Here is a 26,925-nt window from a genome sequence, read left to right as displayed (position 1 = left end):
GATGGTTGTGTTGAACCCTTATAGGGGGTCTAACTTTGCTTATAAAATGCATGACATAGGTTTGGTTCGTGTTTTTTAAGGCACCATTTGTTGTTGGTTATGGGGTATAAGTTTATTGCAAATAACTGCAACATTTTTAAAACTAACAACAAATAAACTACTAAAGTATATCATATTTATAATGTTAATAATAGATGTTTTTATCATTTAATCTAGGTTAACTTCTATAATTATTTTTTCTAAAATTTTCTTATATTTGGCACCAACCAACAAAAAAAATGGTTTCTTAGAAATTATAATATAAATGTAAATTAAATACAGCATTAAATATCCATTTAATAGGTGTAATATTAAATGTTAATATTGTTAATATAGGTCCTATTATTTTTGACTCAATTATAAGCAATTTTAATGTTATAGTCTAAACACTATTACCAAACCATGTAATAAACCGGCAATTTCTGGGAAACACTGTTTATAATAATACAGTCACTACTCAATCACTTTCTTCTATTCAATACTACATGTATTATATATACAATATATCTTGATTTTACTCAATAAACATGTAATTATCGTATTTTTACTGTAAAAAATTATGATCAAAATTACAGTCAATATATGGTTAAAGTTATTCACAGGTGAGTAATTTTTAATAGATTTTTGTCATTATTATCTGCATTTTATCTCAATTGGCTGCTCTTCAATATAATTTTTATAACTAATTTAATTAATTAAATAATTATATAATAAATAACTTAAATAAGAGTTTACAGATAAATAAAATAAAATTTGTGTAATTTGCTTTAATTATTTGCTTCAATTAAAATAAAAAATCTCATTTATTCTAATGCATTAAAAACTTATTATATATATGTTATATATATCTAATTTATTATAAGATTTATGTGTTATTATAGTTTTAATTAATATGATAACTGTATATTAAATTTATTTTTTTTTTTTGATAACATGTTAATATAAAGCAAATATAAATTTTCATAATTAAGTTTTTTTAAATGTATCAATTTATCAATATTATAAATGTTATAATTAACTTGATTTCGTTGATGCTAACAAAATTTGCTTTTTCATACTGTATATTATTTGACTAAAACAAAACATTACATTACAATACATTGTATGGTTATTTTAATTTTTCAGCTTTCTTAACTTTTTAATAAATATGTTTAATATTTATAGTTTATGATTTTATTTTTATTAATAAAAAATATTTTATTTAAAATTTTTATAAATAATTTACATTATTTACTTTTATATAAATATTTATATTTAATAAAAATGAGATTTTTAAAAATTAGAAAATTACAATAATTCAAAAGTTACTTATTTATATTTATGATTATTTTATATAACTTATATTTATGTGGTATTATATAAATAACAAAAATTAAGTGATTATGAACTTAAATATATAAATATTTTGTAAACTAAGTTATATTATATTAGGTGTAAATATTAGGTAAACCTCTGTATAAAAATATATAAATGTTTTATAATATTGATAAATATTTAATATAATTTAAATTTATGTTTGTTGTGATTGTCATTTGTTGAAAATTTTAAAAGATACAAAATTTTGATTAACTATTTTTCATTTACTTGGATCACTGGTATATTAATAACTAATGGCCAATCAATGTTACAATTTTGTATTTAAAAATTAGCTAATATTAATTGTTTTATGTTTTAAGGTATTAATAGAAATTATAAGTTTACAACTTAATTTAACTATGAGAAATATATTGTAAATTACAATTTTAAATTGTTATAATTTTTACTAAATTTGATTAAATTAGCTAAAAATAAAATCGTATATTGAGCTTTATGTCTTAATTATAATTTTAAAATTAATATGTATCTGTATATATATATATATACTGTATAAAAAATCAATGGATGACTTATAAAAATTATAGACAACTGCAAAATCAGATAATTGATTTATAAAACATAAAATTGTAAATAAAACTATATTAAAATTAAAACTATTAGTGAGATTATTATGCATTTTGACATTTTGTATAATAAATTCAAAATATGTGTTTTGTTTAGCGACTGATTGATTGTATGGACATTGACTTATGGATACAATACAATAAATGTCGGTTTTTGTAAATTTTTTACTTCATAGTATAGAGAAGTGACCACAAGATATAGATAAAAGTGATATCCAGAGAATGACCACATTATGAGTGCTGCAAATGTTGCCCATTCCTACATATAAATGCATAATAATAATAATAATGTTAATTAATTTATATTTAGAAAAAATTGATTGCAAAAAGTTATTATTATATATTATACAAACATTATGATAGTAACGATAGACCATAAATATGGCAAATGAGACCACAAGTAGTATCTCGAGTAATGTGATGTAGAGGAATGGCAGGTAATAAAATCGGGTTTCCTTCAAATTTTGTTAATAATACGATAATAGTATTAATAAGTTTTTTTAAAAATCTTAGAAACATGTATACTGACTGTCTTAATGCCGTGAATCAGACCAAAGCAACAGAAGAATATGTATGATATACTGAAGATGACGAGCAAAATGGAGGCCACATTCATGCCGTAGCGGTTGAACTCAAATAGTGGTGAATAAAATGTATCGCTCTGTCCGCCCATCAGTATGTATAACGAATAAAATAAGATTAAAATATGAAGAAATGCACAGTAAAGTGCTATTATGATGGATCCATTCCTCAGAGTAGCGAAACCCGAGTTAAGCCGAAAGCACGGCGCCCAACACCTAACCAATAGCGCCATTATTTCGGCTTTGTTTTGGTGGCACTTCTTATTCAGAGATCATTAGCTGACACCTGCAGACACACCCGTTCCCAATCCATAATAGAGTACTACTAGAGCACAGCACTACACAAACACACCTGTGCTTACTTTACCTGTAAGTTAATGTATATCACGTAATCAATAGAGGGGTTGGGATCTAATGGATATTAAACTTTGAAAATATATTTAAAAGCAAATCTTTTGTAGAAAAGTTAAGTCTTTAAGTAAATATTTAAATGTTTTATTACAAAACATTTTATAGAATTTATTTCAACATTTGTATAATAAAACTAAAATTTTAATACATTTCTGAGAATTAATGGGAGAAAATATAAAGAAAACTAATAGAAATTTTACCATAAATGCTAAACAATTATTAATATAATAACAAATAATATAATATAATAAAATAAAATTACATATTAATAATAAAAAGAGATAATAAATAAATCAAAAGTAAGGAAAAGTATTGCAAGACATTCGTCGAAGAATTTTTGCCAACATTTGTGCCATCAGTTGTCTTATTGTCCTTAACTTGCGTTTGTTCATCACTTTTGGATAAAATTTTAATGCCTTCGCCTTTATTTTTATTGTCTTTATTAGCCGAAACATCAATTGGTTTATCTGCCGACTGTTGTGATATGGGACACGTATTTGTGGTAATTTTGTCGCATTCAATAAATTCATTGATGTGTTTCGGGACACACTTTTGATGTTTGTAAGCATTCATATCAATCTCACAGAAATTGTTATTTGAAAACAAATATAATTTAGATGTCCGACCGGTTTTCAAAGTGAATGCCGCCGTAATAGTAGTCAGATTGGAGTCGACATTAAATCTTTTCAGTTCGTAAGTCAAGTTTGTTATGACTGGCGATTCGTATTCAATACCAAATTCAAAGCCAAAGCTAAGAATCGTTTCGTCGGTAAAGACAAGTTTGGTGTGATTATCGGTCGGATCATAATATGCGGCAATAAGTTTAGACTTTTTAACCACTGATTGAGCTTCGGTTGACTGTTCGGCCACTTTTCGAAGCTCTCCTTTATGTGGAAGATATACGAGAGAACCCCATTCAACAACATATGGGTTCAGATTTTTGTAAGTGTAATACTTATCGTTCACGAAATACACGCCCGAACCGATAAAATCAGCAATCAATTGATGGTCATTAATAGTGACCGCCGCGTCTACCGATTCGACTAATCCGTCCTTATAAACCAAACTCAGAGGACACGGACCACTCAATTGTTGTTCTCTATCGAAAAACCAAACGTTTTCCCTTTCAAATATAACTATTGTCTTGTTATACAAATTGGTTATCGCGTTCACCGATATTTTATCGCAAGGATTGCATTGAATAACAGCAAATGAGACCAAAATAATAATAAATTTGATAATTGAAGTCATTTTCGTAATAAAAATTATTTGTATTTTAAAATCATTTGTAAGACTTTCGATATTCAAATCAATTCTAAATATTTATATAAGATTTTTCAATAATAATAATCAATTATCGCGTGGTTTGTCATTAAATATTTATTTGATTTTAAAGTACAGTATATTTTATTAGCGATAAGTATTTACAGTAAATTATGAATTCAAATAATGGATTCAATTAGTGATTATTTTTTCTTTGAGTTCGAAAATTTCGAAAAACCCATAAGTTTTGCCATTTCGTCGGTTTCCGATTGATTGCCATCTTCTTCATCCACTCCGTGTCTCTTCTTTTTCTTTTTCTCTTTACGTTTGTCTCTCTGATACTCTTTAAGTCGTTCTTCTTCTTCCTTTAATTCTTTAACCCTGTCTTCGATGTCAAACTCTTTTTTCACTTCTTCCAACTTTTTCTTCTGCATTTGAAACCTTCTTCTCACGTCTTCAAGCGTTGATTTATTGACTCTCATATTCATTCCAAGATTTCGTTGATGTTTTTTACCATTGATGTGATCCAAGTAATTGATTGAATCCTTGACCACACAGTCACAGACATCACAATAGAAACCTCCTGTCTGTGAGGTTGCAGTCGTTTTGTTGATCACAACAGTCTTTCCCAAACACTTCTCTAAATCCACTTTAAATTCTCTTGGCTTCAGATTCTCGCGTTTCTTCGGTTCGATTGTCTCTTTAGCGTCACTCTTGAGGATCGAGTCTTCGCCATCCGATTGATTGTCATCTGAAGAGCCGTCGTTACCTTTAAGTCGTTTTTGTGCCTTTCTTTCGTATTCATCGGTATCCCATTTTCTTCGGCCGTAAATATCTTCAGTTGTGGCCATTGTTTTTGGTCGACAATCGGTGGCAAATGTGGTCACAAAATCAGTCTTTTATTACTATAAATGTCAACACTTTGTGATCACTGACTCTAAACATACAAACATTTAAGCACTCAATAGATGGCAAAGCATTCACTAAAAAGTAAACACTTTTTAATTCAATTGAAAACTTTTTTAATAATTAAAATAAGTTTTTATTTAATTAAATATATGAGAAAATTAGTATTTTATTGATTTTTTAAAAAAAATGAGACACAAATACAAGTTGTTATTATTAAATTATAACGAAATTAAAAACACCAACAAATTAGTCATCAATAATAGTTGTTTACCACTGTTTTCTTGGATCTTCTTTAGTGTAAAACTGGTTAAACCAACGTCTGAACTGAAGCAATGATTTTTCATTTTTGGTGATAATAGGGTTTTTCAAAAACTTCTTGTTATTCCATATAATTATATCTCTTTCCAACTGACAAAAAGAGTACACAATTTATTTTAAATATAATTATTTATTATTAGACAAAAATTAGTGCAAATTAGATGCAAACCATTCTTAGTTCACCATAGAGTAGAAATTTGGCCAAAAGTTTGCCACAAAATGTTTGAGAAGAATAGATTTGATGAATAATTCGGTTACGATTAACATCTAATGGTGTTATTAATTGTATGAAAGTACCGGTGATTCCTCCGAAAGCACTGCTTTCATACAGAAGCTCAACAAATGCGGGTCCGATTTGACGGATATTGAAATGAATAGTCAATAGGGGATAACCAAACACAGTGTTGGTTGTGGTTAACGACATGTGGGCTATATGTGAGTCCGGTGCTGATGAGGGCCACCATTTGGACTGCCATTCGTGACCAAACAGTTTAGTCAATAGACTATAAAACCTACTCCTATTGATAACATTTCCGGCCATAACTGCTGGTGTGTGCAACTCCTGTATGTGAGCCCAATCGGCGCCGTTTTCTGGGATTTCCTATATATTAGAAAATTTAAATAAATGAATATAATTGGTGTTAATGACAACTAACCTGAAAATGACATTTCACTATATGTTCAGTCCTTCCTTCATATATCCACTCATTGTTTTCAATCTCATGTATTTCATTGGGAAACCAATAGGGTTTGACCCCATGTGAGTGATACCAAACAAAAACGGTTGCATTTATTTCAATGGTTTCCCAAGTTTTGAGACGGGCGGTCGGTATTTCATTTGCTATTTTATTTATACAAATTATGGGATCTTTTTAAAATAATTTTACTAATAGATAAACATTAAATATTAAAAAACTATAGTAATTAATAATTGCAAACTTAACTAACATTGCATTCCCGGTATTTTAATACAGAGCCCGTCATCAGCTTTAAAAGCCCAGCCATGAAATGGGCATCTAATGCACTCATGTCCACACTCTTTAGTAATCTGTCCGCCGACGCCTATATTAGCGCCTAAATGAGGACAGTAAGCGTCGTACACATATACCCGACCCGTTTGACTCCTGAATGCAACCAATTGTTGTCCAAATGCTTTCAGATTTTTCAGTTGATTCAAACCAATATTTCTCGACTCGATTACTGGTATCCAACCGTTTGGATAAGTGGGCGGCAGATCTGACTGCACTTTGCGGTCCGGATCTACTTCAATATAACTCAAATCCTTATAAAAAAATATTAAGTAATATAACTAATTAATAGCGTTTTCAAAATATTTTTAAAAAATGCTTACAACATATTTATCATTAAAAGTGATGAAAATGTATATATAATACAATAACAAAATAGTTAATAAAATAGTTATGCAAACATTTAAATTGATTTCAATTATTGGATAAAATTTCATTAAAAATGATTCCATCGCTAAATAATAATTATTTATTTTTTTGCAATCTTTAAGGATTACATTACTTTTGTTACGAATTTTAAAAATAAATATTTAACCAAAAAATTCAAATCACAAACCCATTGATTGTATTAAAAGAGAGTCAAAGTGAAAGTGAAAGTTAACTTAAACTTTATGTATGAATACATTGTATACCTCTCTTAACCTTCACTATAGCCGTATGTGTCCTCTTCTTCAGTGTTATCAACAAAATTATCTCTCGATTAACTTATTATAGAAAATAGTTTTGTAAAAAAAATAATATTTTATGTTTAATATTATATTAACTGCAAATTTACGAAACATATTTGTGTTTTGGTTTTATTTTTTTTCAAATACTATATATATTTTCTTTATTCTATATTAAATAATTTGTTTAAAGTAATTGTTTAGAAAATGACTAATTTTATTGTTAAAAATACTGTATTAGTATGTAATTGTAATACTGTATGACTAATAACTATACGACAAACAGCACTTAAAAACTAAAACATTTGACTACTAAACCGGTATTTAAGACATAACTAACCAAAGGGTCGATTTAAAGTCACAAATAGTAAGCCTTGTCTGCCTTTGGGGTTCAAAAATGACCGGTTGTGGGACTCTTTCACTAATATCTTAGAGTAACAACACATCAATTATTTTTGACATTTTATCAAATGATATCATTATTGGAGTATTTATCCACAAAATGAATTTAAATTGAATTTTTTATTTAATAAAATTTTTTTGAAATTGAAATTTTATAAATTCACTAATATTTAAAAAAAAAATATTACTAAATTCTAGTCACTATAATTTAGTGTATTCAATTTTTAATTAGTCTCTCATACTGGTGTTTAATTTATAAATATTGTACAATATATAATTATTATTAATATATTTATAATAATTAAAAATAATGCCTAAAATAATGTACTCAAAAGTTTTCTCAATTATTAAACAAATACAAAATACTTAATATAAAAATCGATATAATGTCGACATATTTCTACTAAATCTAAATTACTGTAATTAATTAACTCTACATTTTATTGAATTTTTAATTAATATTTTTTTAAATCTATTATTATAATACATGCACCAATTGAAAACCAATCAAACATTTATAGATCTAAACTAATATTTTTGAGATTTTCTAAAGATTTAACTAATATTTTATTAAATATTTTCTATTATTTTTTAATTTAGATTACAATCGTGTTTTGCAAAATAATTAACTAAATTATATAATATAATAGAATAATCGCTATAAAAAATACGCAAAACTTTATTAACAAAATTGCAGTTAAAAAATCATATACATTACAGTAGCTTAAACTACTAAACCTATGGGAGATATACTGTATTTAAAATAAAATATTTTTGTGCTCTAGTGTTGAATATTTTATAAGAAAATTGATCGAAATATATTTATATACATATATTGTATAATAATAATAATATTTAATATACTGTACATTAAGTTATATATATATATCTGGAAAATGTTTTCATTTTTGAAACATTGGTTGCGATGACTACAGTATTATATTGCTTATGAAATATTAACTATAATACACAACTATAGTTCAATTAAGTAATTGACATTCAATTTTAATGTTATTTAATATTTTATTAAACAAATATTTTTTTATTTATATATAAACACTATTAAATTTTGTCATTCAATAATAATAATTAAAAAAAAAACTTTGTGTAAAGCAATGCCTTTGTTTTCCAATCGATTTTCATACAAGAAGTTTCCGTCCCGTAAACTGAAGCCATTGTCGTCACTGCACAGAGAGTTGTCTCAATCGCTTGACTTTAATGCCGACAATGAGTCCATTAAACTTGAATTAGGAAAACAATTGCTAACATTTGACACAAAATCTGGTCAATGGATTCAATCGGATGATCGTAAAGATAAAGACATTAGCGATAAAACTAAAGAATTGGAAACAATGAATGAATTGTTAACTCAAGAAAACAGAATTTTAAGACTTAAAGTCGAAATTCTCATTCAAATGGTTTGTATAACATTTGATGTTCACTGATGTCTATAATATTAATAAAAATTATATTTCAATATTATTTTACTAATATTTTTTTTTAGGTAACAGAAGCCACAGCTGAACTGCAACTTTAATAAGTTTCTAAAAATATTTTAATCATAATTATTGATTTTACATTATGTCATATGTTTAATATTTTTCAACATTGTAAATAAAAAAACATAATTTTTACTAATATAATTTATTATAATTATTTATAATTTTATAAACATTAATAAACTTTTGGAAATTAGAAAATAATTAAGTGTTTATAATTTTGATAATTTAAATTATTTAGAAACAATGTCTATTATGAATAAATTAAAAACTAAAATTAAATAAATGTGATATAATTGAAATTTAAATACCAAATAATACTGTAAACAGTAATAATAATTATTGTTATTGAAGTTATTGGTAACAAAATGAAAAATATAAGTAGTTTATAGTGGACTGACTGTCAGCACCATTACTTTTGAGTGGTCAGTCACTCACAGGCAAGCTTTGAATCAAAACTGCTGAGTGCAATGGCAAATGCCTGCAACAGTGTCATAGGCCACGACACGTCACACGAGAACTGGGAGGCGGACACCCGTCCGAATTGCATCGACACTAAGTCGCTGTTTGTATTTTCACCCAATGGTTGGGTCGTCGGGATTGTCTGTGCAAAGGCTGTGTTGGACTCATTGGATATATTTGACTGATTTAATGTCAGTGTAGACAACACTATGTCCTCCTTTTCATTACAAGTAACTAATTGAAAGTTTTTGACACTCGCCTGAGTGACACGTCCTCTGAAGTTCAATACATACGATTGGGTTTCTTAAGTCATAAAATAATCATTTATTAAAAAGCAAGTGAAACAAAATTAACAAAATAATCGTAAATTTTGCAAAACTATACCATCATTCCAAACGGGGGTCTTATTCTTCAATTGATTTATTGATCTATTATTTCGTTTCCATTCCTCAAATATCGATAAATTTTTCAAATTATTTAACTGTTTATCAAAACAAAATTAAGTTAAAGTATTAATATAATGTAATATACGGTAAAAAATATATTAACAAAAAACAATTTAATACATATATATTACATAATAATTAGATATTATAATAAATAACATAATAATAGTATATTATATTATAATTATATTAAAAGTTAGTATGAAATACCTGTTCGTATTTAGGTATGAGAACAGTCATCCTTCGGGGGCCTTTAAATCCCAAAACATTTGTTTCCTAAAATATTTCAAATATTTATTAACAAAATATCAATACAACAAAATATTTATATATATAATTATCCAATAATTACATATATAATGGTTGCAATTTCCTGTCTTTGACCGCTTGAATTAATTCTTAGGAGAAAAATAGTCAACAACAAAAAATTTTAAACGGAAACTATTGATTGAAATTATAAATAACGGATAAAATAATTAAATGATTACCTGATTGCTGTAAATTGTGTCCCCAAAACATTTGATTTGAGTTTAGCGATACAATTGCCTCGAGATATATCAAACGGATCGTTGCCAATGATGTATGTCTTACTCTTTTTGCGGCGACGACCGGATAAAAGAAATACTTGTCTGTATCCAGTTGTACCCGAAGACGATGTCTGAGCGCCACGACTACCGGTGTTATCATTACTTTTATTGGTATCAGTGGTCATCATATTTAGCAGACTATCATTGTTTGTAAAGTTTTCCAATTCAAGAGTTGATTTGGGAGACGACGGTTCAATCGGTTTATCGTTTTTTTCTAAATCATTGTTTGAAACAATTGCTATAATGAAATAAAAATAAATTGTGTCTTTTAACTTATAATTAAATCTTACACATAATTATAATAATACTGTTTATGTGTTTGTGTGTATTTACTATAAAATTATAGGAAACAATTTAAGCTAAATAATTATTTTTGTCAGCAAATTAGGTAATATCGGAAACTTATGAAACACATACCCTGGAGATGCATGTAATACGTGGGATATAAGGAACGGTCGAGTCCTGATTGGTTGTCATTACCGATAATATTAATGTATTTAACAATTTTGTAATTAAATTTTGAAATATTTAGATACCTTTCTTATCCCTAATTATAGTACATTGAAGTGTCGTTTGCGGGGAAATGGGTTGCGTTGCAAACAATAGCAACTCTTCATTAGTTAATATATTATTCAAAGGGTTCAATTGAATCAACTCTTGTTGACCACTAACACATATTTTGTCTAAATTATCCACTGATTTGTCTAAATTTATATTTAAGTTTTGCACTAAATTTTTATTTAACTCTAAACTTGATCTCAAATTAATTATCGATTTTGAATCATTTGATAAGCTTTTCGGCGAAGAGAGTGGAGAAACCATTTGAATCGATTGGACTTTGGGTTGACTTTGGTTTGTGAGTTGTCTTTGACTGCCATTGACACCGCTTTTCGGCGTTTCATTTGGATGTGTCTCGTATTCATCGGCTGTAGATATGCCGGTGTTAACCACACCGACAACATTACCACTATTTAGATCTTCCAAATCAATCAATCTTTCAGAAGATCGACGACTAGAAAGTGCTGACTTAACAACTCTTAAATGTTTCAATTTATATATTAATTAAAACACTTTCGATGAAAATGTCATAAAATGTTTTTAAAAGTTATACCTTCCGGTTGAAGGCCTGGTAGTGGTGGCAATCACTTGATGTTGTCGTTGAAGTTTGGTTTCGAGTAGCTGTCGCTGTCGTTCAATTAGACGCAACCGATTGGACTCACTTTGACTGTCTTCACTGAAACCAAAGTTAATCCAAACATATCTTATAAATTTAAACCAAATATAACTAAAGAATAAAGTGGTAAATCACCTGAAATTTCGCGACCACTTACTTGTACCCAAACTTTGATCCATTTCATAATGTTTTCAATTAATATGAATCATTCGTTGCTTTGGAGATCAGTTTGTTTTGGTTTTAAATGTTTTTTCTCAACAAAGAATTTGCATAAAAATGTTTAGTCAACAGACAATTGGATTTTTCTATTATTATTATAAATAATCGAAACTTACAATTATATTATAATTTATATATTATTTATTATATTATATATTAATGCAAACATTTTTTTTATAGTAAACACAATACTAATGAAATTAATATTTTTTATATAAGGCTTCCGCGTTAATCAAACATCAAATATCTTGTAATTATGAACTCTATTCCTCTCAAATATTCCAAGAATTTAAAGGCATTGCTAATAAAAAAAATTGTTAATAATAATCAAAATTCTCGATTTTGTGTCAACTATTTATAATTTTTTTGTTTAATAAATACATTTATTTTATGTTATAAATTGCCATTCAGTTATACTGAACATAATATTTAATTGTTTAATAAGATATTATTATTTTAAAGACTATTGTTTAATACAGTGATATGTAAGTCATTACTTAAAATACTGTATTCTATAATACAAACATTAACTTTAATTTCAAGAATAATTATAATTACAATATATCAGTCAATAATGATGATTGATATGATAAATGAATGTAAATAGACTTACCTTGGTCATATTGAATTCAAACAACTAATACATAATAGCATATTAGACAAAATGCATTAAACATTTAATTAAAAATTCTTTTGTTTTAGTTATAAAAAAATAGTTAATTTATTATGAAATGTTTAAATTTGTAAATTATAACAATTAAATAAATAGATAACAAATAAAATATTTAATTTTTATTTATTTCTGGTAAGAGTTCTTTGTTTTTCTGCAAACTCGACAATCTTTTCGTGAATATGAAGTCCTTTTCGTTTGCGAACTCCATTCATATACTTAAGACCCCTATTCTGAGTGTCACTCTTCTCACCAAACAATGCATATTCCTCTTCAGTCGTCGGCACCCAATACGGGTCTATATCTATAATCTATTAATAATTTTTAATTAGTATAAAAACATATCACATTAAACTGATAAAAACTTACAAATTATATTTATTTATAGAAAAACAAATTTAAATATTTAATATACCGATATTATTTAATATATAAATTATATTATGTATATAAATTTATAATAAACTAAACTAAAATAAAAATATATGTCAAATAAAAATGAAATAATAAAAATATTTGGTTCATTTAGTTTTTTTCTAACATTTTATTATATATTATTTTTACTTAGTTGTTGAACATAATACCAACAAAAATAGATTATCATAATCTGAGCAAAAAAAATTATAAACAAGAATTGACGGCTAATATGATATAGTTATGTGATAAGTGCTAAAAAAATTAGTCAAACATTTTTTTGAAAAAACTACAATGAATTAGGTTGTAATTATAGTAAGAATATTATATATAATTGATATTATGGTATGTTATATATGATATATCATATAAGTGATTGTTTTAAGGCTTGGATTTAAATATTTATTTGAACGTTAAGTTATTATTTGCTGTATTTTTTTCAGTTGTTTCACTTATAAGACTAGTTGTGTGTAAAAGAATTTGTTATCGTTTTTGTGGAGTGTTTTCCAGTGTTTGGCTAAACCTAACTAAACATAACATAACTTCTCAATAGTTATTATATATCATTATAACTCACACCTAAAATAGTAAATTAGAAAATAAGAAATAGTTGTACTACTAATTCAGTGTTTGGAGTGACTCCCCTGACTCCCACTCCCACCGGAACAGGTGCGACAAGTTATAAGGCTGTTCAACACAAACCAAAATATTGGCCTTAGATTGATAGGTGTGCAGCACTTATACCATTAAACATCGAGAGAGAGAGAGAGAGAGAGAGAGAGAGAGAGGCATAAAAAGTACTCATATGGTCTGTAAAATGATAGAAAACCATATAAACTATACAAACCTCCCAATGACTGAAGACAAGTTGAGGACAAGCCTTTCCACTCGTTTGCTTTCGGATCTCATTCGCGAAGTCAAAGCTTTCAATCACTGGCAATACAGCCGTCACATTGAAGATGTCTGAGCCCTCCTGAATGTCACCGTCCAGTACTCGGCCGTGACGTCGACCCAAAACTGCATACATCTTACCTGTAATTCAATTCAATATTAATAATGAATTAATTATCAATTTATTTGATATTATCGTAACTAAAATAAGATATTTTCTCTAATATAACTTAAGTCATATCTAACATTTGTAAACCTTCCCCTCCCTTCCCTTAAGAATTATATTCATTGTTAATTAAATGTATCTCCAATTGTTTTTAAACTCTATATATATATACATTTTAATATTCATGTCATCAATTGACTACAAAAATAATTGTTATCTGTGTATCGGAAATAATATGAAAATCAATGATTTCCAAACATAAGCTAAAAATTTGTATTAATTTGTTTGTCAGTCAAATGTGTGCAAAAATAACAATTCGCGCCAAAAAAAAATGTGCGAAAAAAGCAGTTTTGGTGTAAAAGTTTAAATTTCTTTTTTAAAAGCAGTCAAATTGCAAATAAATAAAAGTATAGATAGGGAGGGGTATACTTCAGGCTATACTTTGGGCTAAAATTTGGGCAAATTTCGAGGTCATGTGGGGTTATTACATATGAAAACTAATTATTGAAAAGCAATTAAATTAATGTTAAAAAAATGAATATTGATTTTGTTAGGCAAAGTCAACAGATGAAGATATAGTGGCAATCAATGGATTTGAGGTCAAAATAAGTAAGTTTTAGTGAGTTTTGCGAGCGATTAAGTGAATTATATGAGTGAATCATAGCTCAGATGAAACATATAAAAGTTGGCGCCGTTTGGCAATTACTGAAACATAATACTCGGTTCTCTCTCTCTCTCTCTCTCTCTTCTGACTCCCGACCCATACCAGGTCTCATACCAGTGCTGTCTGCATGCTATGCACTTTATGTCCACCAATATTGATACAGTACGTCATTTTTGCTGGAATTACGGTAAAAATTCGTGCATTTTATGCCACGAAAAATGTTTTACAACCATTTGATACTAAACTATAAATTAGTTAACATTTTGCTAAAAAATATTATATAAGCGGCGCCAACAAAATTGCTGTTAAGTGTGATAGCAATGCATTGGCCGTATAGTCATCACTATATATATATATAGTGTACTACACTCTCAACTATTGCAACAAACAAAACACAGTCTCCAGTCTTAAGCTTTCAAAGCATTTTCATTGAAATTATGAATGAATAGTATATTGCGATAACAAGAGAATTGTATAAAAATATTTCAAATATTTCATCCCTAAAGCCATCAAATTTACAGCATTTTTCTCTTCAACAATGGATTAGTCAATGATTACAACAAACGCTCTCATTCTTGACTCCCAAAGCATATTACATCTCAAGACTAGAGAATTGCTTTCAAAAATAACATCTAATTCAAAGTATTAAAAAAATGTTTTCATTTTTTTCAATTTTTGCAAAACATATCTCAAATATATATAATATATGACACAAATATATAGCTATAATCACTACTAATTACAATTCTTTTGGCATTGTATTAATGAATTCAATGTATCACTAATGGTATCATTAGTGATATTACAAGAAAAATGAGAAATTGATCAAAATATAGGCTTCATTTGATTAGATGAGATGCGTTAACTGGTAATATAATCGAGTATATAATCAGGTATATAATCAATGGGATGGTCAAGGTCTATTTTAGTGGAAATTCATATTGAGATAGTGAGCCACAAATTGAGGTGTAATGCCAACGATGCCAATGGCAAACATGTTATTAATAATGTCTGATGCGGTCTATAAATATAAATGTCTTTAAAGCGAGTCTTGTATTAAGTGCTTCCTATTTCATGCCAAAAGGTATAGTCAATGGTGACGGCCGTCAAAGGGTATGTCATAATCTGCTTAATGGTGTATAGACTTTGAGAGACGACAAACTTCTTAAAGACCGTCTCTGTCTAATTGAAATTACTATAATTTATATGAAAGTGAAACTATTTTTTACAACTTTTATGACACACATATATAGTTAAGATTTATTTGAAATTCAATTTTTTCAATCAAATATTTTTTCATAAGGTATTCATTAAAGAGATAATTGAAAAGTAATGCCTTTTAAAGGAATAGTCTCTCAATGGATGAATGAATGAGTGAATGAATGGTTTGCATGAGTTTTGTGGTAATAAATGGAAACAAGAATGTGAAGGATTGAGAGGAATGGGAGGATTGGAAGGAATGCCGTTCACTGAAGAATGGGATGTATTTTTGTGAATGATTTTCGTGCACAACATATACAGGTATATACTATTAATTCAATACTACAGCCACTGAATTATCAGAACTTTTTTATATAATAGCATTGTATATATAATTGTAGAGTAATATCATGTAAAAAGGGGAAGGGCTTGACTCGTGTTGATTTCATTAATAGGCTGAGCGCCAAACGATGTCATCGACTCACATACCTGTGGGCTCATAAAAGGCACAGGTATGCAGTGTATACACTCCAGTCTACTATCATATATACACACTGACAACATGTTGTGCATCCAATACTATGTATACCGTGTTTGCATTCAATACAGTCATGTGAGGCCAAGTGTGTCTGTGATGGCACACAATCATCATATGAGTTAACCAACACTTTACAGAATATTCATCAAAAAATATTATCAACAAAGTTATCATAACTGATAAATCATTCAATCCATAGGAAAATCAATTGACAATAGTTTTAGTTTATTATTAATTGTCACAATTGTTATATACATATATATAATGACAGATAAAACTATAGTCATTTGTTGTGTACTAACTGTCATTCATGTGTTCACATCATACACATTGGCTCTCAGTGTTAGAACTACTAAATTAATCAAAGATAAGCCAATAACTAACAGCAAAACCACATTAATTGAAGTCCAAGTAAGTCATCATCACTTTAGTATTATTTTTAAGTTATATACAGTATTCAGAGCAATATTACTTATGAGTCCCATAACATACCATACCATGTCGTATATGACCACAACAATAACAATTTATGTCTATATATAACATATAAATTATTAGAAAACAAATTTATTAATAACTTTAAATAATTTTAGCCATCATGTAAATAAAATTTTAATTGATTTTATTACATGTTTATAAATAAATCTTATACGAATAACGTAAAATTATTTTCTATTAGTTAAAAAATATATATACGTTAAATCAATTTCCAATTGCTTTTAGATAATTGATAACAAAAATTAAATAATTCTTAACAAAAATTAAATTATGTGAAACTCAACATTAATGAGAAATAATATTTGTTTAAAAATATTATTAATAAGCACTAGAAATAAAGAATTCACTTAAATTCTGTAAACAATCCATAGAAAAGTGTGTAAATAATATAATATATAAACATTTTATTCTTTTTATAAACTCATAACCATTACTATAGTAGTAATGAATATCACTCATGATTTAAAAACAAAAATACTGTATATTAAAAAAACAAAATTATTACATAAAGTAATAGTAATACATGTAATATGTCTTGTATTAATAGTAATTGACAATATAATATAATTTACACTAATTAACATAGCATTAAAATACATTTATCTCTGATATAGTATATATTATATAGACATTAATTATCTTAATAATTTAAAAATAAAAATTTTAATGAAACAATTATAATAGTAGACAATAACAGGTATTTTAATAAAAATATAATCTGAAGAGTTTAAAAAATAATAAAACAATGTTAAGTGATATGAATTACGTTATGTGAGAAATAAATTTAAGCTTATTTAACTCATCAAGCGATAAATGCTAGTGACTTAACCATATAGTTAGTTATAAAAATAATAATAACATAAATAGTAACACAAAAAAATCAAATTTTGTTTGAGTTTAATCGCTTCAAAAGTAGTCTCATTGTCCTATTGGATGATTTTTGTCAAATTATTATTTGTTTGCTTCTCTATTATACTTAAAACACTAATGACTTTTTGATTGTGTGGTATTAGATATGCATTTAAGTATTGGTTACACTCATGTGAGCCTAAAATAAGTGCCTTTGAAATAATCAAAAATTTTTATTACTTATAATTTAGTTGAATTTAGTTTGACTATAATATATAAGTTTATCTATTTAAAAGTAAATTAGTCGTAAAATCATATTATATATATTGTAATTCACAAAATAGACGGTACGAGAGAGTGATCTGCCGGAGTGTGACTCGTGGTCGGTGTGCAATAAAATAGATACCTATTCGACGCCATGGATTGAAAGACAGTGTCGGTGTTCGGGCACTAAGTCGTGCTCCACATCCCTGGATGTCAACGATGGTCATACAGTTATCGATAAGTCTAAACAATTCAAAGTAATTTCACTTTTGCTAATTTAATGCCTCTTTAAATGCTTAATCCACTTAAATGCTTATCTATTTTAATGTATAGCTATGTGAGCCAATTAATAAACTTCCCATATGTCGCTATTTTCGGGACATAACGTGGACACTGACCACATATTCCGACAATACGACCAGTCAGACAGTTAACTGTGTTTGCCCTAAGAATAGTGTCGCCTATATATTCAAGCATCAAATATTTAAGTCATTGAAAGTGGGAACTGGATATAAATATCACTTTGCCTGCTCCCCAGAAACGGTATGTTTAAAGTCATTTTTGCTACTCATTTGCATTTCACATTCATTCATACCATTCATACTACTAGTTATTCATTCATTTATTTATACATTCATTCATTGATTCATTCATTGAAAAACCGGAATATGGATTACAAACTAATTTGTAAACTCCTTATAGATTTGGGGAAAAGAGAGGGGCGTTTAGTTGAATATTTTTTGTTGCTTTGAAAAATGCTGTCAAATGTGGCATAAATTTAATAATAGACTGACAAAAATATGCTACTACTTGGCACATATGATGATAGGGCTGTTAGCAAAATAAATGAATAATTATGACATAATGGTATTGTGGGTGAAAATGATATAATTAATGATTGATTTGTGATGAAAATGTAATGTTTTAGAGGCTTCGGTGTGAACGCAAAGAGCCGTGTCGTTTGTTTACTGTACGTAAAAGACCAGATGTCGATGAAGTCAATACTAACACACTTTGTCAATGTCCTCAAGGATCTACTTGTCCCACACACCACAAACAAACTAATGTGATAACAGCCGGAACAGTATATGGTTACCAACATATAAGGACTTATAGTGGCTACTGTTCCAAACCAGTCAAGTAAGTTGTGCTCAGCTTTTTAACTGCCGTTCCCTTAATTATGTCTCAAATACTACAAACAAAGTATATTAATGTTTGCCTTTTTTTCTCTGCCATTCATTTGATATAATGATTAGCAGATATACGGATAACAACGATATTCTTGACTCGAAAAACTTTTAAATGAAATTCTGTTGACAACTGATACTCAAACTCATTGGTTTTGCCCTCAAATCAACTAATTTATAGCAAATATATCACTATATCGTATCAATTGATGGCTTCATATTTTTTTAATGATATTTTTATGTACCTCAATGTTACATTATATACAGTGTTTTCATAATGATTTTGACATCTTTTCATTTTTTTGACAATACACTTAAATTCATCAACAATAATTCCTAATAAATATATGCTGTATTTATTATTATTTTTTTATATTATAATATAGTACAGTATAAATTAATCAAAATATATACACAAAAATAATTAAAATTTAAAACAAACAGAAAATATTTTAAGTGTCAAATAACTACAAACGATGTCCAAAATATTTTGCAAACACTTTTTCAATATAATTGATTGTGAGTATTAATTTGACAAATTTTTATAACTAATTGTTTATAAGTACTCATAACTACACAAACTCGTTGAAAATTTTGTTTATATTATTTTTTATGTATAAATAGATTTTGTTGATAATTATTTGTAAATTAGTTTTTATATTTTCTAATTTGTAATATATTGTGATTTTTTATAATAAAATATTTTTATTAATAAAATTATCTATTTTATCATACAATTGACTAATTAATTATATAATATTGAATCTATTAATAATTTAGCTATATTATGGCTGATCTTTATGCATAGTAAATTATACTTTAATAAAACAATCATCAAAAATAAGACTGCATTTTTATACAATTTGTTGTTACAAATTTTATAAAAATTTAATAATTAAATCTTTATTTAGATTTTTTTTATATATATTTTGCATAAACTTATTAATTTTAGTCAATAACCAATTTTTTTTTATAAAATGTTTTATAATGTATATTATTGTCTAACATTAGAATAGCATAAAAACTTTAATGATTTGTGTGCAACATTTTTTAATTATTCAAATATCAATACATAACGTATTTCTGTTATGATAAAATAGTAATTTTTATAGCAAATTATATCATTATATTGTCTTAATTATCTAATGATGTTTTTACTATTATCTACTAATAAATGTAATAAATCTTTAATAAGCATATACAGTATTTTTTAAACAACAAACAAAACTATTAAATTATAACAATAATAATAATAATTTTAAATCTGTAAATAGTTAAATTCATATTTGATTAATATAACCCTATAACTACAAACATTATTAATATTATTAAAAATTATTGGTAGTAATAAATTAGCATTTATTTATCAATCATTTTAATATAATATTTTTTTCGTATAAAATCTAATATAAATTACATTGTATACATAATTTAAGATATTATATAAATTAAACTCATAATTTATTATTAATAATAATACTTATCATTTAATATCAGGATTTAACACAAAAGCCCAAATAAAAACTCGTATAATGAGGTTGTGATCTGACCCTCAATGTCAAGAAGAGATCCCTCAACCATATAATGGCCTTCTTTTAGATATATATTTCAAATATAATACTCAAACCGAGTCATTATCTAAATTTAGTTTAGTTTAAGACGTGCTAACCGTTTGTTAGTCTAAAACATGAACTTAAATATTGCTTTTATTATTTGTCTTTTTTCTGTCATTTATGTCTATTCAATATATTCATCAGCTTTGAGTGTAAGGACAACAAAACTAATCAAAGATAAGCAGCAAATAAATTTGGATTCAGTAAATGATTTAAAAGTAAGTAAACCATAAAATTATTAATTATATATTTCATATTAAAACTTTTTTAATTAATATAACTTAATATAATTGTTTATAATATTTTCGATACTTTAAATAACTAATTAAAAATATTAGTCTATAATATAAATTCAAATGCTTATATAATTATTATCATATTAATATAAGTAGTATGAGATATATCTCATACTACTAATATAAATATATAAATAAAATATAAAAATAATAAGCAAAACTATTTAAAAAATAAATCAATAATTCTTCTAAATTAAAAATATTAAATTAACTTAACTTTAGATATATTAAGTTATAAATATAAATCAACAAAATCACATAATCAAATATTAATTTTAAGTGTAACTAAATTATAATATATTTTATTTGTTAACAACAAAAAATCAATTAACTACTATAGTATAATATCCAGGTTGTTGTGAAATAACAACAAAAAATTGTATAAATATGAAAAATATATGAAAAATGTTAACCAAATTTGTTAAACAATGTTAAACCAATTTAGGCAAAGAATGTAACAAATGGTGTCCTAAAATACCGTCAAAAACATTTGCCGGAATGTGCGGCACAACAGGTTTGCAATCAACTCATCAAATCAATTGCAAAATCTTTTAATTTCAAAATTTTTATATAATTTTTTATATAAGGTTTGCAGCGCTCTATTCGTTCGCCTCAATCACAGTCAACCACTTTGCCAGTGCTCTGAAAACTTCAACTGGGAATGTGGTAGTGATATGGCCAGACAGGCCGACACCGATGATGGACACACCATTGAATTGACACGAAGATATGACAAAAAAGTATATATAAACTTATTGACAACATGTGGGTGTCCTATCATTAAAATCTGACATATTTGTCTATAGGTGTACACACAAGTTAAACTGTGTGAACCTTTAATGAGCGTCCGTACGTGCAAAACACCGACTGATTGGACACTGTTAGCTCTACAGAGTGAGCGCAGTGGTAAAGCACACTATGTTATGGTATGTCGGTGTCCAGATTCAGCACAGTTTGAAGGGCCTTACACTCACAATCATCCAGATTATGCCAGAGTTGCCGGAATTAGAGTATATGGTGGGTGCCATAGCATACCACATACTATATTTAATAGGCATATAGTTTTCATTTAAACTTATTATATTTAACTATTTATATAATAGGAATGCTATGTAATCAGGGAGTGAAAAAAGCACGACTTTTTAGTTCAACCAAAATCGGTATTTAAAAAAATTAATTTATAATCGCTATTGTTGTTTATAATCTAATATTAAAAATAATGATTTTTGATTGTTAGTATCAAAAGAAGATACCGATTTACCACAATTCCCGTGGGAACTGGCCTACGCTGTCATCAACTCTACATCCATTCAAGGCATGTGGTAATCATTAACTAATCTTTAACTTTAAAAAGTTAGTTATTTATATATATATAATATTAAATATATAAATTCCAAATATTTATTATAAAACTATATTTATTTAATTAATTTAACGATTTTGTAATAAATACCGGCATAACTAATTATATAACGGAAATAAATTATAAAATAATTTTATACACATAATTATAAATGAATGAACTTATTAATGAATAAGTAAACAAAATATTAATTAAGAATAATGTTAATTTGTTTTTTTTTCAATTAAAAAGTTCATTATAACTTTCTATAATTAAATATATAAAAAATACATATACAGTACATATAAAAAGAGTATATAACTATTTTAGAAATTTAATTCATTCATCTGCACAATGTGTTAATTAATTAATAGTTACCTTAATTAATGGCATAGTAATCATAAATAGTCAATAATTAGCTTCAAACCAAAACCATTTGTATTATTACAAAACATAAATATACTGTATTTTAAATGTATGATTATTGACCAAATAAGTAGATTATTAAAAAAACAAACAAATTATTCCTTAAAACGTTAAAAGTTGTAAATATTGATTAAAATATTTGCCATTTATTGGCAAAACACTTTGAAAAAACAAATATCAATATATAATCTAAAAAATAGTTATCGCCTACAATCACACACAACTTTGTCATTAAATATTAATTGAATATTACTATATTTGATACAAATATGAATGAATGAATGGACAAGGTCATATTATTTATTCCAACAATGTTTTGTAATAAATTTTTTTAAACATTAAAAAATGATGACATACCCAGAGCATCGCTGTCCACTTGTATGGTACAGGAAAACATGGCTGCCATAAGACGTTGAGGTTGTGCTTGAAATGATTTCTTACAACATTCCTTTACAGTTGACATTATTTGACCACTAAATGGACCGAACGGATCATTATACCAGTCCATGTTATCAGCCGTAACCGTCCAATTTTCGGCAATAAAACAAACAGACATAAGAGGTTCATCACATAGAGGACCGGCCAATGTTGCCAATTGGAAACCACTAATAAAACTGTTTTCACATTGTTGTCTAATTTCATCACTTATAGTAAAATCATTGAATGAAGACGTGGTGTCGTATTTGGCAAAACATGAATTAAATCGTTTAAAATCAGGAATTCTATTAATTAGTAAATTAGTTCCGCAATATTTTGGTCCAAAAGACCAAATGTGATCAATAGTATCTTCGGGCCAATCGGACTCAATAAATGCCTTTTTTAGTCGAGATCGTAATTCTTCGATGGCATTCATTGCTTGTTCTGTTATTTGTGAACAATCACTTGATTTTCTTTGATTTCTTGTAATGACTTTCAATAGACTACTATTTTTCCCTAAAATATCACAAACTTCTTCAGGAAGTGGTTTTGCTATAATTTTTACTTTAGATTTCTTATTCACAGTAAATAATTCAATTGATTTGCTTTCAGTTGAATCTGTGTTTGTCCTTTGGGTAGCAATCAGTTCATTAGTCATATCAACTTTAGGCGGCAATACAATGGTTTCTCTAAATGGCACTATCGGTTCGGAACAGTTTATTTCAATTGACGAATATTGTGTCAAATCGGTAATACATCGCTGCAGATGAACTTCACCGGTGGTCACAATCACATGTTCTCCAGTCTCTTGTATTTTAACATCAACACATGGATCAGCTTGATTCAGCTTCTTAAGTGCATCAATAAGTTTTGGCATAAGTGTCGGATTTTGGGGCTCAAGTGCTACACGAAGAATAGGAATTGTAGACAAGTGTAGATCAATAAATGGCGGACAATACATAGTAGTAGATAAGGTTCCCGATTTGATTATATGATTATCTAAACCACCGATTCCTAAAATATTTCCCGCTTTCACTTCATCAACAGCTTCGAGTTCTCTTCCCATAAGAATATACAAGTCATCGATACAACACTTAGTGATGTGTTGATCGGATGTCAAGTTATCAATAGTTAAATTGTCGTCAATTACAATGGAGTCATCAATTTTGTTAACATTATGTTTGGGACCCAAAACAAAAACTGTATCACCAGTTCTTATAGTACCACTAAAAACTCTGGCAAAAGCTATCAACACATTATCATTAGCTAATATTTCTTCATTTACTCCATTACTTTCTTCTTTAATAATAACATCTCCATTACAAACATTTGATTCTTCCAGTTGTTTAGTCTTTAATTTATTTCGTCTCTCATTTATCTCTTCGTGAGTCAAAGCCTTTTGTTTAAATTGTGGTAAAAATTTTTTCTCGAATGAAAACATTTTAGATACACATATTATAAGAGCTGATTCCCTATCCGATGAACACTTAATAAAATCGTTTTTAAGATTTTGAGTCTTTTGTGGTAATGAATCAAATCGTTTAGTGTTAGAACACATAAGATTTTCTACACGTTCTTCAGTGATCTGTTTAGGACTCGGAACTAATTGACAGATCATTTTGAGAACAGCATTGGAAATGGGAAACCATTGAGAGAATAGTGTCTGCAATTGACTTCTTGGATCTGAATGATTGACATCACGTGTTGTGAATTTAATATCAAGTGATGACACTATTTTTTGAATCATTTCTTTGTCGCGTTTGATAGCAATTGCTTCATAAATAGCTAGAATATTGTCCAAAACCATTGTCACGAAAATAGGTTTCCTAGCCTTTGAAAGAGCGCCTTTCATTATCTTCTTTTCTTTTGAACTCAAATAAAAGTCACCCCAAAGAGTTTTATTCAGTACTTCCTCTTTAATTCCATATTTCTTTGATAAAAATTTACTAAAATCTCCGATTGTAAAACCCCACCCATCAATAGCACTGGCAAACACAACATTTCCCGATTCGGGTGTAAAATATAGATTAGAGTCGTCGCTATCATCTAAACCTGAACTCCAATCATAAGTTGGTTTATTGCCATCGCTTTGATCCTGAGATTTAGTTTCAATTGTATTTGGAGTGCACTTCCCTAAGACATCTGTTGTAAATAATTGAGCTAAAAATGCATTGATTTGTTCCAAGATTTGCAATAAATGCATATAAATGTCTAAAGATGTCATTTTCTTCTCAATGAACAAGCGATCCATTTTGTTGAGTACAAGAAGTGGTTTTAATTTTTCAATCCACGCCTGTTGTAGAGCAGCTTTAGTTTGACTGCACACACCTTCGACTACATCAACCAAAACAATACATCCATCACAAAGACGTATAGCAGTGGACACTTCACCGAAAAAGTCTACGTGTCCGGGACTGTCCACTACGTTCACCAAATATGGGATATTGTCTATAAATTATATAAATTATAACATAATTTAATGTCAGGAGAAAACAATGATATAAAATGATAACTAACTGGTCTGAAAAGCTAATGATATAGCGCTGCACTTCATGGTTATGCCTCTTTGCTGTTCGTCCTGACGACTGTCCAAATACCGCAATTTGCCGGCCATTCTCTGCGAGATAATACCATTGCTGGCGATCAATGTGTCCACTAAAGTAGTTTTACCTATAAAATCAACGTAAATATAAAACAATCGGTTATGTAATGTCTTGTCTATACAAACCGTGGTCCACGTGAGCTAAGACACATACATTGCGGATGTTGTCCACCCTATCCTGCAATGCCTTCACAATGTCTTTCATCTTCACTTTAATTAAGTTTATATAATATGATATGTAATCAATTAAATGATAAATTAAATACAATCGATGACACAATTGTTAAAATATTAGTTAATATTCTAATATTTAATACAAAATTGAATCCAATGTATGGATCAGTCATACTATCAAATGATACGTTGAGTTAACATTTAGTCCAATGTTTTTATGCTTTCAAAACAATATGATTATTACATAATGTATTAATAATACATATAATGTGTGACACAATGTCGTGGGGTTGGCGTCACTCATGTGCTTAACATTTAATACATAGTCTGTATATTTACAGATAGTTTCAAGTGATGTTTGGACAGTCTATCCAATGGACTCATTGTGTGACCATTTATGGCAAACCCGGCCTTTAATTTCAATCATAACGACAGCATTGCGTTAATAATAATAATAATATTATTATTACTTAATCTACAGAAATAAAGTTTTCAATTGACTTTTAAATTACATTTAATATTATATTTATTTTTACTTTTAAATAAAATTACAATTAAATTATATAAACTTTTATAATAAATGTTATATAAAAAGTTAATTTTCAAACTTAATTTTACTAAATATGACACTAAATATATTACAGTATATGTTATTATTATTAATATATCATATTATTATACTATTAATAAAAATATGTTTTAATTGAGTTATTGTAAAACATTTTTTTTTTAAATACGATATAAAAATTTGATAGAAATTAATAGTTATTT

The 26,925-nt window shown here is 27.3% G+C and overlaps 6 protein-coding genes across 6 annotated transcripts; 1 reads left to right on the top strand and 5 right to left on the bottom strand.

The window, feature by feature from the left end:
- Positions 1–2,080: 2,080 nt before the first annotated feature.
- LOC128958742 (uncharacterized) lies at positions 2,081–2,870 on the bottom strand. The gene is made up of 3 exons (XM_054304663.1): positions 2,509–2,870; positions 2,333–2,434; positions 2,081–2,238 (listed from the first exon to the last, which is right to left on the bottom strand). Exons 1-3 carry the CDS (start codon positions 2,791–2,793, stop codon positions 2,104–2,106), a joined length of 522 nt encoding a protein of 173 aa, XP_054160638.1. The 5' UTR covers positions 2,794–2,870; the 3' UTR covers positions 2,081–2,103.
- Positions 2,871–4,335: 1,465 nt separating this feature from the next.
- LOC128958740 (zinc finger matrin-type protein 2-like) lies at positions 4,336–5,201 on the bottom strand. Its single transcript, XM_054304661.1, has one exon. The coding sequence runs from the start codon at positions 5,083–5,085 to the stop codon at positions 4,438–4,440; it is 648 nt and encodes a 215-aa protein (XP_054160636.1). The 5' UTR covers positions 5,086–5,201; the 3' UTR covers positions 4,336–4,437.
- Positions 5,202–5,410: 209 nt separating this feature from the next.
- On the bottom strand, positions 5,411–7,021 carry LOC128957851 (cholesterol 7-desaturase nvd-like). The gene is made up of 5 exons (XM_054303666.1): positions 6,813–7,021; positions 6,410–6,743; positions 6,118–6,302; positions 5,631–6,062; positions 5,411–5,551 (listed from the first exon to the last, which is right to left on the bottom strand). The coding sequence occupies exons 1-5, from the start codon at positions 6,939–6,941 to the stop codon at positions 5,411–5,413; spliced, it is 1,221 nt and encodes a 406-aa protein (XP_054159641.1). The 5' UTR covers positions 6,942–7,021.
- A 1,650-nt stretch (positions 7,022–8,671) lies between these two features.
- Positions 8,672–9,093, top strand: LOC128957850 (protein chibby homolog 1-like). The gene is made up of 2 exons (XM_054303665.1): positions 8,672–8,974; positions 9,061–9,093. Exons 1-2 carry the CDS (start codon positions 8,672–8,674, stop codon positions 9,091–9,093), a joined length of 336 nt encoding a protein of 111 aa, XP_054159640.1.
- Positions 9,094–9,485: 392 nt separating this feature from the next.
- On the bottom strand, positions 9,486–11,913 carry LOC128957849 (tubby protein-like). The gene is made up of 10 exons (XM_054303664.1): positions 11,860–11,913; positions 11,662–11,784; positions 11,087–11,586; positions 10,964–11,012; positions 10,452–10,592; positions 10,316–10,361; positions 10,174–10,239; positions 9,902–9,998; positions 9,724–9,820; positions 9,486–9,618 (listed from the first exon to the last, which is right to left on the bottom strand). The coding sequence occupies exons 1-10, from the start codon at positions 11,901–11,903 to the stop codon at positions 9,486–9,488; spliced, it is 1,296 nt and encodes a 431-aa protein (XP_054159639.1). The 5' UTR covers positions 11,904–11,913.
- Positions 11,914–12,735: 822 nt separating this feature from the next.
- Positions 12,736–26,395, bottom strand: LOC128958717 (elongation factor-like GTPase 1). Its single transcript, XM_054304628.1, has 5 exons — positions 26,107–26,395; positions 25,896–26,048; positions 23,319–25,826; positions 13,875–14,059; positions 12,736–12,924 (listed from the first exon to the last, which is right to left on the bottom strand). Exons 1-5 carry the CDS (start codon positions 26,183–26,185, stop codon positions 12,736–12,738), a joined length of 3,114 nt encoding a protein of 1,037 aa, XP_054160603.1. The 5' UTR covers positions 26,186–26,395.
- Positions 26,396–26,925: the final 530 nt, after the last annotated feature.

Source organism: Oppia nitens, unplaced genomic scaffold (assembly GCF_028296485.1).
Source record: "Oppia nitens isolate AA-2021 unplaced genomic scaffold, nextdenovo-longstitch-racon4-pilon3 scaffold3_pilon_pilon_pilon, whole genome shotgun sequence".
Taxonomy (NCBI): Eukaryota; Metazoa; Arthropoda; class Arachnida; order Sarcoptiformes; family Oppiidae; genus Oppia; species Oppia nitens.
The sequence above is the reverse complement of the archived record's forward strand: the minus strand, read 5'-3'. Positions and strand labels throughout refer to the sequence as shown.